Source organism: Melospiza melodia, chromosome 16 (assembly GCF_035770615.1).
Source record: "Melospiza melodia melodia isolate bMelMel2 chromosome 16, bMelMel2.pri, whole genome shotgun sequence".
In the NCBI taxonomy this organism is placed as follows: Eukaryota; Metazoa; Chordata; class Aves; order Passeriformes; family Passerellidae; genus Melospiza; species Melospiza melodia.
In genome coordinates this window covers 12777272-12790139 of record NC_086209.1, presented here as the reverse complement: position 1 = coordinate 12790139, position 12868 = coordinate 12777272, and the positions used below count along the sequence as shown (strand labels likewise).

The 12868-nt window shown below is 39.5% G+C and overlaps 1 protein-coding gene across 8 annotated transcripts in view; it reads right to left on the bottom strand.

Moving 5' to 3' along the window:
• Positions 1 to 875: 875 nt before the first annotated feature.
• The window catches only part of KLHL13 (kelch like family member 13), a 78797-nt gene continuing 66804 nt past the window's right edge, over positions 876 to 12868 (bottom strand). For all 8 annotated transcript variants that reach the window (XM_063170677.1, XM_063170678.1, XM_063170674.1 and 5 more), the window contains 2 exons: positions 8823 to 8936; positions 876 to 7235 (listed from right to left, as the gene is read on the bottom strand). In XM_063170677.1, the coding sequence (XP_063026747.1) occupies positions 6748 to 7235; positions 8823 to 8936 (602 nt within the window). In that variant the 3' untranslated portion in view covers positions 876 to 6747. The remainder of the gene's footprint in view (positions 7236 to 8822; positions 8937 to 12868) is intronic.

The following is a 12868-nucleotide window of genomic DNA, read 5'->3' as shown; positions in this document are numbered from 1 at the left end:
CACTCTCATTCAGTTGCACCTTATGTTTCCTTTTCTTTGTTTCTTCTTGCCATTCCCTCCTTAAAACTATAAAGTGAAAAGGAGAAGCAGAATCTCCAAAAAGACCTAAATTAACCAAAACCTGACATTTCATGTTTCCTGGGTTTGAATAAATGCAGTAATGCTGAAATAATGAGATACATTAAATCTCTTTTTAAAAGGCTTAGGAAATAAAACCAGAAAAGTGTATCCTCTAATATTCTATGTAATTTTAAAACATTATTCAGAATTGACTACATAGAAAACACTGACTAATGGGAACTAGGGCATCACTTATGTGATATGAGCACTTGAGACATCCCATATACACACAAAGTCAAATATTAATAGTGTGGTATATCAACAGAAGCAATCTCTCTGTTTTGGGGACAGATGTAGGGATTTATTTTATTGTCTTCATTTACAGCAGCAATCCTTTCATTGCTAATATCCTCAACTCCTGACAACACATGCCTAAGGGACAGCAGCTCTCTCTCCCCTTTGTGGAAACTTGGGCTGTGCTTTAACTGCAATTAGGAAACATTCTATAGACAGTGCCCTGTAAGCACCCAATGCAATTACTCATCTGAAAGAGACAAATATTCAAAACTAAAGTTAACAAGCACAGGCTGAAACAATCTGCATTTAAACAGGGCAGGCCTGTTCTTCAAAGCAATTTTTCCCCAGAAGTGATTAAGAAAAGAGATGACCCCTCTTTATCCCAATTAACAATGCAGCACCCATCAGCCGGAATTTTATGGCTCTGTGATGGTATTTACTGACAGCTGTCACACATTTGGGTAAAAATGTGGAAAGATAAACTGGCAGGCACTGAGTAAGAAACATGGGGAGGGGACTCAGGTGACCAGTGGTGTGTTTATTTTGGTGCATAAAACATGTAAGGAAAATTATTTTCACATTTCTAAGAAAAGGTTACAAGCAATGAAAAACAAATGGAAAAGAAACCAAGCAATTTTTTACAGTAACGTTGAACAAGGGAGGTAAAGGCAAAGTTGTTAATTCAACAGAAGCCAAGTATTTTGGAAAAATCCTGGTTATGAGGAACACAGGTTAAAACAGACTAATTTTTCCTTTATTAATGAATACTGTTCTGTGAAACAATGTTTAAAATCTGAAATGTTCCTACAGTTCTTTTTCCTGCAGTGTTGTGCAGACAGAGGAGAATAAACAAACTTGCTCTCTCCTGAGAGCTGGAAGTGTGACCAACCCTGACCTGCCCTCCCATCCCATCATCTCCACCTGAGCACACAAGAAAGAGCAGAATCCAAGGCCAATAAAAAGTTTGGTTACACAAGGAGCTCCTGTGCCTGCCCCTCCCAGAGCCCTCAGCAGCTCAAGTGCAAACTCTCCTTGCAGAGGGGACAAGGACACTCTGGTGCTCTTTAGGCACCCAGGTTACTGAAATTTTCAGCCTGAGAGATTTGCCTTGTGCACACAGATTTTAGCTGGGTTTGAGACCTTGCAAAGCAGTGAGGGGCTGGTGGGGAATTCAATGTCAAAGCCATGGTCCTCAATCCACAGCTCCACATGGTCTTTAGCTCCACAGGTGCTTTGGATGTAAGAACCCAAGCTCAGATTGATTTTGGAACTCAATCAAAGGCAGCAGGGAGGACAGGAGGTGCTCTTACACAGGGAAACAGATGCCAGACAGCACAGAATGCTGAGGGAGAATACAGCAACAGGGCAGCCAGGAGTGCAAACAGGTACAAATAACTGAGTTTGACTCACTTAAACCAACTATAAGTTATTAAAAAAAAAAAAAAAATATATATATATATATATATATATCACTCCCCATTCAGTCTGTGAGAGCTGAAAGTCCAAACTAACCTCTAAACCATGACAAAAAAAAATCTAAAATAATATGCATTTATGTTCCAGTCCCAAACATATTTTCATCTGAGATCTTTTCACATTGCAAAATGGTTTTCCTAAACACTTAGGAAGCAGAGCTCCAAATAGGAAAGGCTTAATAACCATGTGGACAGCCTGACAGCATGCAGCTCTGAAAGAGCCACCGGAATCTTTTGCTCCCACTGCAGACTCACAGAGGCATTACTCATTTCATGAATAAAAAGTTAAAAACTCAAACAGCAGCAATAAATACTCCCAAAGATGGGGAAAAAACCAGCACTCGAGCCAAAGTAATACTTAGAGTAGGAGAGCATCCCCTCAGGAATGTCAGCCACTTGTGGCTCCTGCTGTAGCACCACTCCCAGGTTCCCTGGGCTGCATTTCTACACAAATTACCAGGTCATTAAAGAGCAAACACATCCAGGTCCAACAGAGCTGGACACCAAATTTGGAACCTTCTGACAGAGAAAAGAACTTCACTTAATGACCTGTGAAAGACTGGCAACGAGAACCAGGTGTGACCTGGTGAAAGGCAGGAAAGCCCTCGGGATTTCCCAGCTGCCTCTCAAACTGCAATCACCCTCTCACAGCTGAACGGGTCCAGCAATACTCATGGGACTAAAATCTTATTAAGCAAAGTATAACTCTGCCCTTTAAGACTTTTTTTTCTGACCACACTTGCACACAAAGAATCATTATTCACATTTAAAATATAAAAGAAATAATACCTGATAAGCTACATATGGTGTGCAAGGAAAGAACACTTTCACAGAGCATGGAGAGCATAAAGTGCCACATGAGAGCTTGAGTCCCTCCAGATCTCTGGGTCACCACTCCACACCACAAAGGGCACAAGCCAGGAGGAAAGGGGCACACGTTACTCCTGCACCATGCACATACCTTTCACTAGCTTAAACCTGCTTTTATATTTCCAAGATGCACAAGCTGAATTACAAATTCATTTATCAACAGTGGGCTGTTTTCTCTCTTGATGTAAGTGCCACTAAAAAAGCTTCTGCTTGATCTGTTCTGATCAGCAGCAGAGGAAGTAAACAGAGATGTCAGCTACAAAACCAAGGATTATAAAAACAGTGACCAGCAGAGTCAGACAGCAGTGTAAAGGTGAGGCAATCACCAGCTGGAGGGCAAATTAACAAGGAACAACAATTCTGTTAGGCAGAATGAACTTTGCAAAGAAAAGTGCTGTGATCTTTTCTGATCAGATCATCCTCAACTTCATCCTCAACTCTTTGGTTAGAAACTTCTCCAGATATTTGTACTGCACTTGCTGCTGTGGTATGAAATTATTTTTTGATGTCCAACCAGCCCATCAGATTAAGAGTGTAAGCCTTTAGGTAGAACTTTATTTATCTGCATGCAAACTGCTCTAAATCCATGATTGCCATTATTCCACTAAAGGACCAGACTACTGGTTTGAGCTTCTGTCACTAAAATGCTGCTCCTTAGAGATCCCACAGAAACAGAATGGGCAATTTAAAAATAGCATTGTTTATAAGAAAGCAGCTCACTTTTGTCCTGAGAGCAGGTAAAGTGATTCTTCCACCCAAGGGGCCTGTAGAGCCACAGCCAGGCTGTCAGCCACGCTCATCCCTTCAGCACAACTCCTTTATCCCAAGAAGCCACAAGACTGGCTGGATCCTTGCAGGAATTGCTTTCCCTGGACGAGGTTCTTGGACTTTACAACTTTCTAAGGGGAGGGGAATCACAGAAAAATGGGTATCTGCAGATGATGAACTCTCTGATGTTAACAAGGCAAAGAAATTTTACATAACCTGGATTTTCCCAGGTCATCTTCCCCATTGTTCTTGTCCTATCTCAACACAGAACAAGGGAAATGTTATCTCAGATGTCTGGAGTCAGAGTGCTGGGGTCTGCAGGGACATCAGATGGGCCTTTGGGCAGACTCTGTATGGAAGTGAGCCCTTTTGGCATTTGCTGCTAATTGGGCACCACAAAGCAAAGTCTGAATGAATTTTGCAGTGTGTCTGCAGCACTGGGAGAGGGCAGACAGCTCCTGTGGCTCTCCCAGCTGGCACACCATGCCACCTTAATTTCATTCAAATCAAATAGCTGTAATTGCTTTTTATCCAGATGCTTTTCTGATTCAGGTACTACAACTGCAACATGAGAGAAGCCAAGATTGATGAAGAGGCAGCCTGACTGGAAATGGAAATTTGGTGTATCCATGTGTGTTCCTACAGGTGTGGGTTCAGAGATGGAAAGGGGCTCTTATGCTATGGTTAAGAAAGACTCAGTGAGCATCAAATCATTCTATACTACATTACAGAAGAAAAGAGTTTGCAGTTTTGGGCAAGTCTTTGATGTTTGCTTTTCAATCCTAGTGAGTAAATGTTAACTAATGTAATTATAAACACTTTAATCCAGAGGGAGATTTTAAAAAAGCAAACAAACAAAAAACCCCAAAGATTAATTTGATTGAAGCACTACATTTAATCCACTGATGACAAAACGTTCAAAAAATAATTCTTCCATTTTACGTATAACAAATAATGAATCAAAAAAAAATCAAAACAAAAAATAAAACAAACACAAAACAAAATAAACCCCACAAACAAAAAAATCTCAACATTGTGGCCATATACCAGCTCCTGGCTATACAAGGCTCAGACACAAAACTGACATCCTGGCTTTAAACCACCTCAGAATGATCAGAACCCATGTTAAGCTCTTCCAACAGAGAACACCAGTGAAGATACCCACTTTTAAACACTGTGTCCCTCATCCCCAGCATACAAAGAGCAGGACATATTTACATTATCCTAAAGGAATTGCAACTCCTTCAAGTACTTTTCAGTTTAATTAATAAAAGAGCCACTGAATATGGATTTCAGGGGATTTAAACTCAAGCAGGATCTAAAATCTGGTCTTTGAGCTAGAAAAAAAAATTAGTAGCATGTGACACTTAAATTATTGAAAAATCCTTAAACAACAGAGCAACATCTTTCTATCCAGTGCTTTGCACAGCATAAGAAGAGTATTCTTAGGGTGATGAATCAATTTTTCTTCACTGGCCAGTTTCCAGGAGTATCCACTGGTGCCACTATTCCACCTGCAACAACCTTACACAGCCACATGGAATTGAGACTTCAGTGTTTTTAAAGAGGAAGAATTGATTTTGACCAAAACAATGATGAAACCTAAAGCTTACATGTAGATTTTGGTAGTGACCATTACTAGTAAACTGCACAAAGAATAAATATCAGTACTTCCAAATCTGACACCACAGTAATCCTGCTGCTTGATTGCATCAAGCAGGGACAAAACACAAATAGCAAAATCCCAACAAAAGTCGATTAAGCTTTACTTGGTTATTATTAATAGGTAACACAATAAGTTGGTTTAAACAGTTTTCCCCAGAGGATGCCCCTGTGACTGTGTTCATTAGCAAAATGACTTGTAACATGATGGGAAGTTCAGAACAATCACAATGGCATAATCAGAGCTGCAGTTTGTCAGCAGGGCACTGCATTTTGGAGCAGGTAAAGATTCCTGTGAATTTGCAGGGCTACACACATAAGCAGCTCTCAAAGGAAAAAACATTAAGACTGGTTTTTCATCAGTCCCTAACAATAAAATGAACACATCAGACCAAAATAGTTTCTTAAAAGTAGGTCAAAAAATACCCATTCATGATCACTTGTGCATTGGTTTCCTGCAGGTTCACCTACCCACGTGGATATACGTCACACGTATCCTGGAGACAGTGAGGCAGAGGAAAAAACCAAATACATTAATGAGGTAGCTTAGACTGGGTAACTGCAGTTAAAAGTTTTATTGAACAAAAGAAGGTAAAATGTGGTAGTCCAGGTTCACTGAGCAAAAGCAGCTCTCTCACTGAAGCTGCACTTTGTGCTAAATAACCTTATTAACTGAGACTATACAGAGGACACATTATGCAAGTTATCTCAACAGCAAAGGAGAAAAGGTAGATTAAATTTGATCTGATGGAACCATTTGGTCAAATTCAGTGGCTTAAGTTACTGATTCTAGCCCTTAACTACCCATTTTCAGTACAGCCATAGCAAAGGATACACAACTGCACTGAATTCCCATTTGTTAATAGTGTGTGCTCCCATGCAAGAGGAAGCCAATTCCTGAAAAAAAACAAATTAAAAAACACAAATATATTTAGGATATTTTGTTTGAAGCATCATTCAACTGACTCAGGAAAAACACTCGATATATGTTATAAAAAACTCCCGGCCTCTACAAGGTCCGCTCCTGTACAGTGCTAATATTTTAAAATTATTTTATTTCTTCCCTCTGCCTAAGAAACTTCATATGCTCTGAAAGCACCCACAAAGTCAGGTGGGTAAACAGATATGTCAAAAATACTCTGTGTAAAGAGGGAGGTAGCTCAGGCCCCTTGGCAACCTTCAGAGAGTTCACATTGATGTGGTCTACCTACCCTTGTGATCTGCAGTCAAAAATGAAAGGAAAAAGGATTTCAACATGAAATTCAGTGACATGTTCAATACAAATTTGACTCACTGGGCTCCCAAATGTAAGCTACAAGGTACCTCACACCCAACATACAACATTAATAACGTACCTAGTTCATACATTTTATAGACAATACCCTCTCATTTGTTAAACATTTGGCTCGGGCGAGTACAACTTTTTTCGTCAACCACTTCAGAGACATTCTAGGCCAAACAAACAGCACAAATAATGTCAAAGTCCTTTTTTTTTTTTTTTCCAGTAATTGTATGAAATGCTGTAGGCTAAGCCTAACAGAAACTACTGAAGAAAAATGACAGACCCATGATGCAGTGCAGAGGTGTTACTACAACGGCGAGCCAAGGGATGGGTCTAAGGTGCTGACAGAGGAGACTCCCTGGACGGTGACCCTGTGTTGTCCTCTGGAGGGAAAACTGTCAGAGTGCAGGCTCGAATGCCACCAAGGGATTCTGGAAGGTCAAACACTTTATGCCACTCATCTTTTTCTGGATCATACTTCTGAACTATTTCCACCATGCACCGGTTATTCCAAGAATATCCTCCAACAACATAGATTTTATTTTCAAAGACAGCAACCCCGACATCGCTTTGCCCACGTAACATGGCGGCAATTGGAGTCCACTGGTCTAGAGTTGGTGAGTAATATTCACAGCTTAGAACATCATCATAATCACTTGTTCCTCTAAAGTGATTGCCACCAATAACATACAGCTTGTCTCCTACAGTACACATGCAATGCAGACCTCTGACTGTCGTCATGGGAGCTTTCTGAGTCCATTTGTCTGTGTCAGGGTCAAAGCACATGAGTTCCTTTTGGAAAGTATCGTGGGTGATTCCCCCTAAAGAAACAAGACACATGTTAGAGGAGTGCTCACCCTAATAAGCATTGAATAACAAAAAATACATTTAACTGAAAGAATTCCATCTTCCTTAAAAGTTCTTCACTCTAGCTTAGATTACTATCATAGAAGTATTCAATTTCAAATGAAATTTGTTCCTTTAAATGGGAATATGGACAGAAGCCATGTCTCACACTGCGACTCATTACACAATTGATACTGGCAGATTAAAAGAACAAAAAATTGTTACCTATGCTTCTACTCTGCAAATTTATTTCTTTGCTTGTGTTCATTCAGTTTGCTGGTCATGTTTCTCACCATCAAGAATCCATTTCCCTTTCAAATTTTGATACTATGCCACTGTGTTTTAAGTATCACATAGTAGAATTTTCATCAAAACACTTTTTTCATCAACTTCAAGTGAATAGAGAGAGGACACACATTTCAAACACTCTTCAGTTAATAGTTACCTAGGGTTCCTCTACATTTACCTCTATATTTACCTTCTCCATAGCTCCCTGTAAAAGCATTTGGAGAGGCTCCAGGACAAAAGGAAAAGAAAAATCTGTGGGATCTACATGAAAAAGCCACAGCAGACAGCATATGTATGTGCCACCTGCAGCAAAACAACCAAAACGGGCAAAACACAACTGACAGGAGCACAGCAATTAGGAACTCAATAGACTTGCTCACATCAAAATAAGCACCTGTACCTCACAGTAAATTCTAAAGCAAATTCCTCCTAGCCTACTGGCACAAGAGCCCCTAAATGAAGCTGCTCCAGTACATCCCCCACCAGTTCTTGTCAGATAAGCAACTTTGTCCCACCTCCTGCCCTGAATTTCAGCTTAGTTCTCAAGAGGACATCTTTTAAAATTTCAGCATGAGGATACAGGGCTGTGATCCCTGTAATGACCACTGACAGACAGATTGAATCTTCTTAAAAAATTAAGCTAATAGCAGATTTTCAGACAACCCATTTGGAAAAAAAAAGTAATGAAACTACAACCTCAGTGACACACAGAACAAGCATATTTCAAATAAAAAACAGTGAAAGTACAGATATCACTTATATGCTTTGATTAACATGAGGACTTAGCCCTTTTCATTACCTCAATGAAGGCAAACATTTTTCAGTTATAAAATTTCCAATGCAGTCCAAAGTTTATAGGGAGGCTGTGTTTAATTGCTATATTATATCATAATACATGTTATAATTATTTAATACTGTTATACACAATTATAATTATATATTATAACAATATTTTGTTTAATTATATTGCTATATATAATATATAAATTATATATTATAATTTTTATATGTGGCTACAGAAAACTTTATTCTGATTAGACTGCTTTGGAATTCAGAGCTATTCAATTACTGAGCACAATATTATCTACAATAATTTTGTCAGAGCCAGAAGTGCATGTGCTGTTTGACTGGCTTCAAAGGAAACTGCATCATTACTGATACCATGGCAATCCTACTGCAACCACAGCCTAATCTGTACTGTCTGCTGCTGAAACAGAGAAAGTTAGAGAAGGAACTGTTTCACAGAGATGATGTCACAGGCATGATTTATTTACCTGAAATGTACATTAACCCCCCATAGACGGTTCCAGCGTGACCATAGTGGGGCTCGTTCATTTTTGCCACGTAGCTCCACTCGTTCATTCTGGGGTTGTAACATTCCACAGTGGCTGTGGGAGACAAAGAGAGCACAGAAGTGGTGAAAGCAGCAGGGCAGTTTGGTGCTGCTGAAACACCCACAGAGGAAGTGCCAACAAGTAACACTGTTCAGCTGAGGGAGTCTCAAGGGAATTATTGAAATTATTATCACAGAAACACAGAGCAGATGGGGTTGGAAAGGGCCTCTGGAAATCATCTACTCCACCTCATCCAACTCTTCTGCTAAAGCAGGGTCACCAAGAACAGGTTGCATAGGATTGTGTCTAGGTGGGTTGTACCATCAGCAAACTTGCTCAGAGAACATTCTGTGTTCTTATTTTCTGTGTGCTAATTTTCTATTGTATTGCAGTGTTTTATCAAGGATTTGCACAGCAACATACAGCACAGCATATGCAAGTCGATACATCAATTTACAGAAGCCAAGCTTAAAAGAAAAAAGATTAAACATCCCTGAATTTGACAAGGAGATAAGCAGTGCCTGTGTTGATGCACAACTCCATTTGTGCAGGTTTCTCTGAGTTGGAATGTTGGAATGATCAAGGGTTTTATCAATCAGAAATCACAGAGGGCAGCACCCAGCAGCACCCAGGAGTGCAGAATGGATTCCTGAGAGGATCCTGGATCCTCTCTCCAGTGTAAGATGGGAGAGAGGCAGGCTGCAGGAAAAGGGCTGCAACAAGCACAGGGAATACAAATAGAAGGCAAATTCAATAATGGAGCAAGCTCTAGGTCTGGCACCTTGATACTACAGGAGATCAGAGGGGCACAAGGACTCAAAACCCCCATAATATAGTGACTTTATGATGCACAGAGAAATTGTCAATAATTAAGTTATCTTAAAGACAAATTAAATCTCATTTTGAGTAATTCAAGGCTGCTTAATCTTTGTTGGATGTTTATGAACTATACAAAGAAAAACTGAATCTGTCTTTAAAAGTGACATTTTACTTGCTCTAGAACAAGTTTTTTATTGAATCAAGAGTAGAAAATCTGAGTCAGCTCTATGGAATCAGTGATGGTGACTTAACAGTGCAGGGTTACACATCAACCAAGAGAGAAAATACCCTTAGAATCTGAGAAACTTGTTATTATAAGGCAGAATTCAGTTTTAGTTTAAGCCTAATTACAGAATTACAAAGCAGGCCAGTAAAGAACATCAGACAGTAACACATAGTGAATATAAAGCACCTCATCCCAACTCCAAAGCTGTTTTAAAAAAATCCTCGGGATCATTATAAAAGAGTTTAGCTATGGTCTCAGACTACAAAAAAAAAACCCCTAGTCATGAAAAAATTAGTATAGAGCACATTAGAGTGACCTTCTGAATTCTCTTTTAGTTGCTGCCTAACCTCTTTATTGTTGCAAAACGGGATGATCATACATAATTCCATGCAATTAGTGTCTCAAGTACATGCACTGAAAATAGAAGCCTCTAGTTCCAATGTCAGAAATACTGTTTGACAGCCAGTGCAGCATCATCTAAGGCTAGAAGTGAAAAATAAAAAATCTATATTGCACATAAGAATTGTTAAATTGTTACAGCACACTGGATTTGCTTCAGCTTTTCCCCACCCAGGAGCTGAACTTTAAATTTATGAAATGCAGAAAAGTGCCAGTCCAGAACATCAAGTTCATGATACAAGGCAAACACACTAAATTTCTACTTTTTTTCTAAACAAATTATATATGTTGATTTGCATATATAAAATTATTAATTTCATATTCTTGAAACTGTTTCAAAATAGTAATGAAATCTTGAAATGCATCTGGTTCTGTGTGAGTGGCTTGCACAAGGACTCCCAGTTCTGCCAGCTCAGGGATGTGTAAGATGGATAAAAAAATAACAAACCAATACAAAGGAACTGAAGTCAGGTGTGCCTGCAGTACTGCTGATGTACCAAATTTTTGATTTAAAAAATCTGCCCAATATATGGGCAAGTTCCCAAATTTCACCTAAGAGATCTGCCTTGGTTGTTTGGGTTTTCTTAATAAAGACAGAGACCTCCTTTTTTAAAAAAAATTGTATTATTTTCCACTTGATATGCTGCAGGCCTTCTGTATCCCATCACGGACTTAGCCACAAATCCAAGGAATGCTGGAGACACTCTCTTGCCCAAAGAAAGGTACAGGCACAAAGAACTGATTCCACAAATGACACCTAAAATTAAATCTGAGTTGTGTTTCTCTGCAGTGCCACCTTAACATCACCTGCAGGTTTTGCCCAATCCCCAAATAAACCCAACGCTCTTGTAAACATCTTCATCCATTCAATTATTCTTTTTTTTAAAGGAAAGCTCCTTTCCACTCTGCTCTATTTAGCAATCAGAAGCAAAGATGTGCAGAAATTTCAAAACCAGAGGGAAACAGATTTGATGTGCAAGTAATTACAGCTGTCCCAGTTCCACCCCCAGGGCAGCCCCTTCCAACCCTTGTTTGTGCTCCTCTGTGCTGAAACATCGCCCTGCTGCTTCCACACAAACTGCATCCCTCCCCAAAGTGCTCCCACTCTGCATCAAGGTGAGGAACTCGTGTTTCTAACACACTCCAAGGACAGGGAGAGCAGAGGATGTGCAAAGCAAGAGCAGAGGATGTGCAAAGGAGGAGCAGAGGATGTGCAAAGGAAGAGCAGAGGAGCAGCACACAGATGAATGTGACAGTTCTATCTCACTCTGCACTACAAACCGCATTTGAGAAGCCATAGCCAAAATATCCCTTTAGCTAGAGAAGACAAAACATGCAGAATTGGTACCCATTACCACAATCACTATCACCATGTTGTAAAGACATTATTTATCTGAGAAAGGATGCTGCTGAGTCCAAGGCCCATCACTTTCTGATGTGGCTTCAAAACTGTCTCTACCATTCCTAGCACAGCCAAAATACTGTCTGCCACTATTTCAGACAAACTATTCCTACCCAAATCTCACATCCACTGTGCTCTAAAACAAAGTTAATCACTTTACAGCTGAAAACCCTACTCTTCTGTTTGATCTGTGTAATTGTACCCCTGTTACCTTGCAAGGTCATTCAACTTCTCTCTTTTAGTAAGATATTCCTCTGCACTGAAAAGAAAAAAATATTCAAAATTCCAGCTATCAAAGATGCCCATAATTTAAGAGAGACAAATTCTTCTTTAGAAAATCTCCAGACAGAGCAGAGTTCACAAAATACTCTAAAACTGCTACTTTAATGCACCTAAGTGAGAGTGATGGATTCATTCTTCCAACACCATGAATGATTCAGACCAGGCTTTATTTATGTTTAACAGTAGAACTTCTGATGTGCTCATTACCATAATCCAGGGAAGACAGGCCTCATTTTAAGAGAATTAAGCAATCTCAAAAAGACAAAGTTTTGGCAGTCCCAAGGGATGTTCAGCCTGCAATCATTTTATAGTGCCATCTGTGATGCTATTTGAGGAGGATACAGATATTTAACACTTCTCTGTCAGTAGCTTCTAAAGTGTCTTGAGGTCTGTTACAGCAGCACTTAGCAACTCTGTGATGTCCCAAAACCCAGGCTCTTAATTTTGTTATACTATTTCTGTAATACAGCTTATTAATGTACAATTCTAAACTGACTTGGTTAAATAGTCCTGACTAATTTTGTCCTAGCATAGCAAGGAGCCACTCCAAAATAAGCCTCTATATGAGAGGTCCTCTAGTTCACACTCTGGTCTGATACTCACAATACTACTCTGACAGTGAAGAGCCCAGCTGGGTACTAGTGCATATCAATCAATAACATTTAAAATATATTAGCTGTATCTTGACATACATATATATGTACACACAAACACACACGGGGGAAGTTTTTACATAAACAAGGAGGGATCAACATCATAGAGGGCATCTGGAAAATAAATATCTTCCAACTTGATGGGCAGAGGGTCAAAAGAACTGGCCTGGCAGTTTTCTCTTTCTGTCTTTATTGCAGCATGATG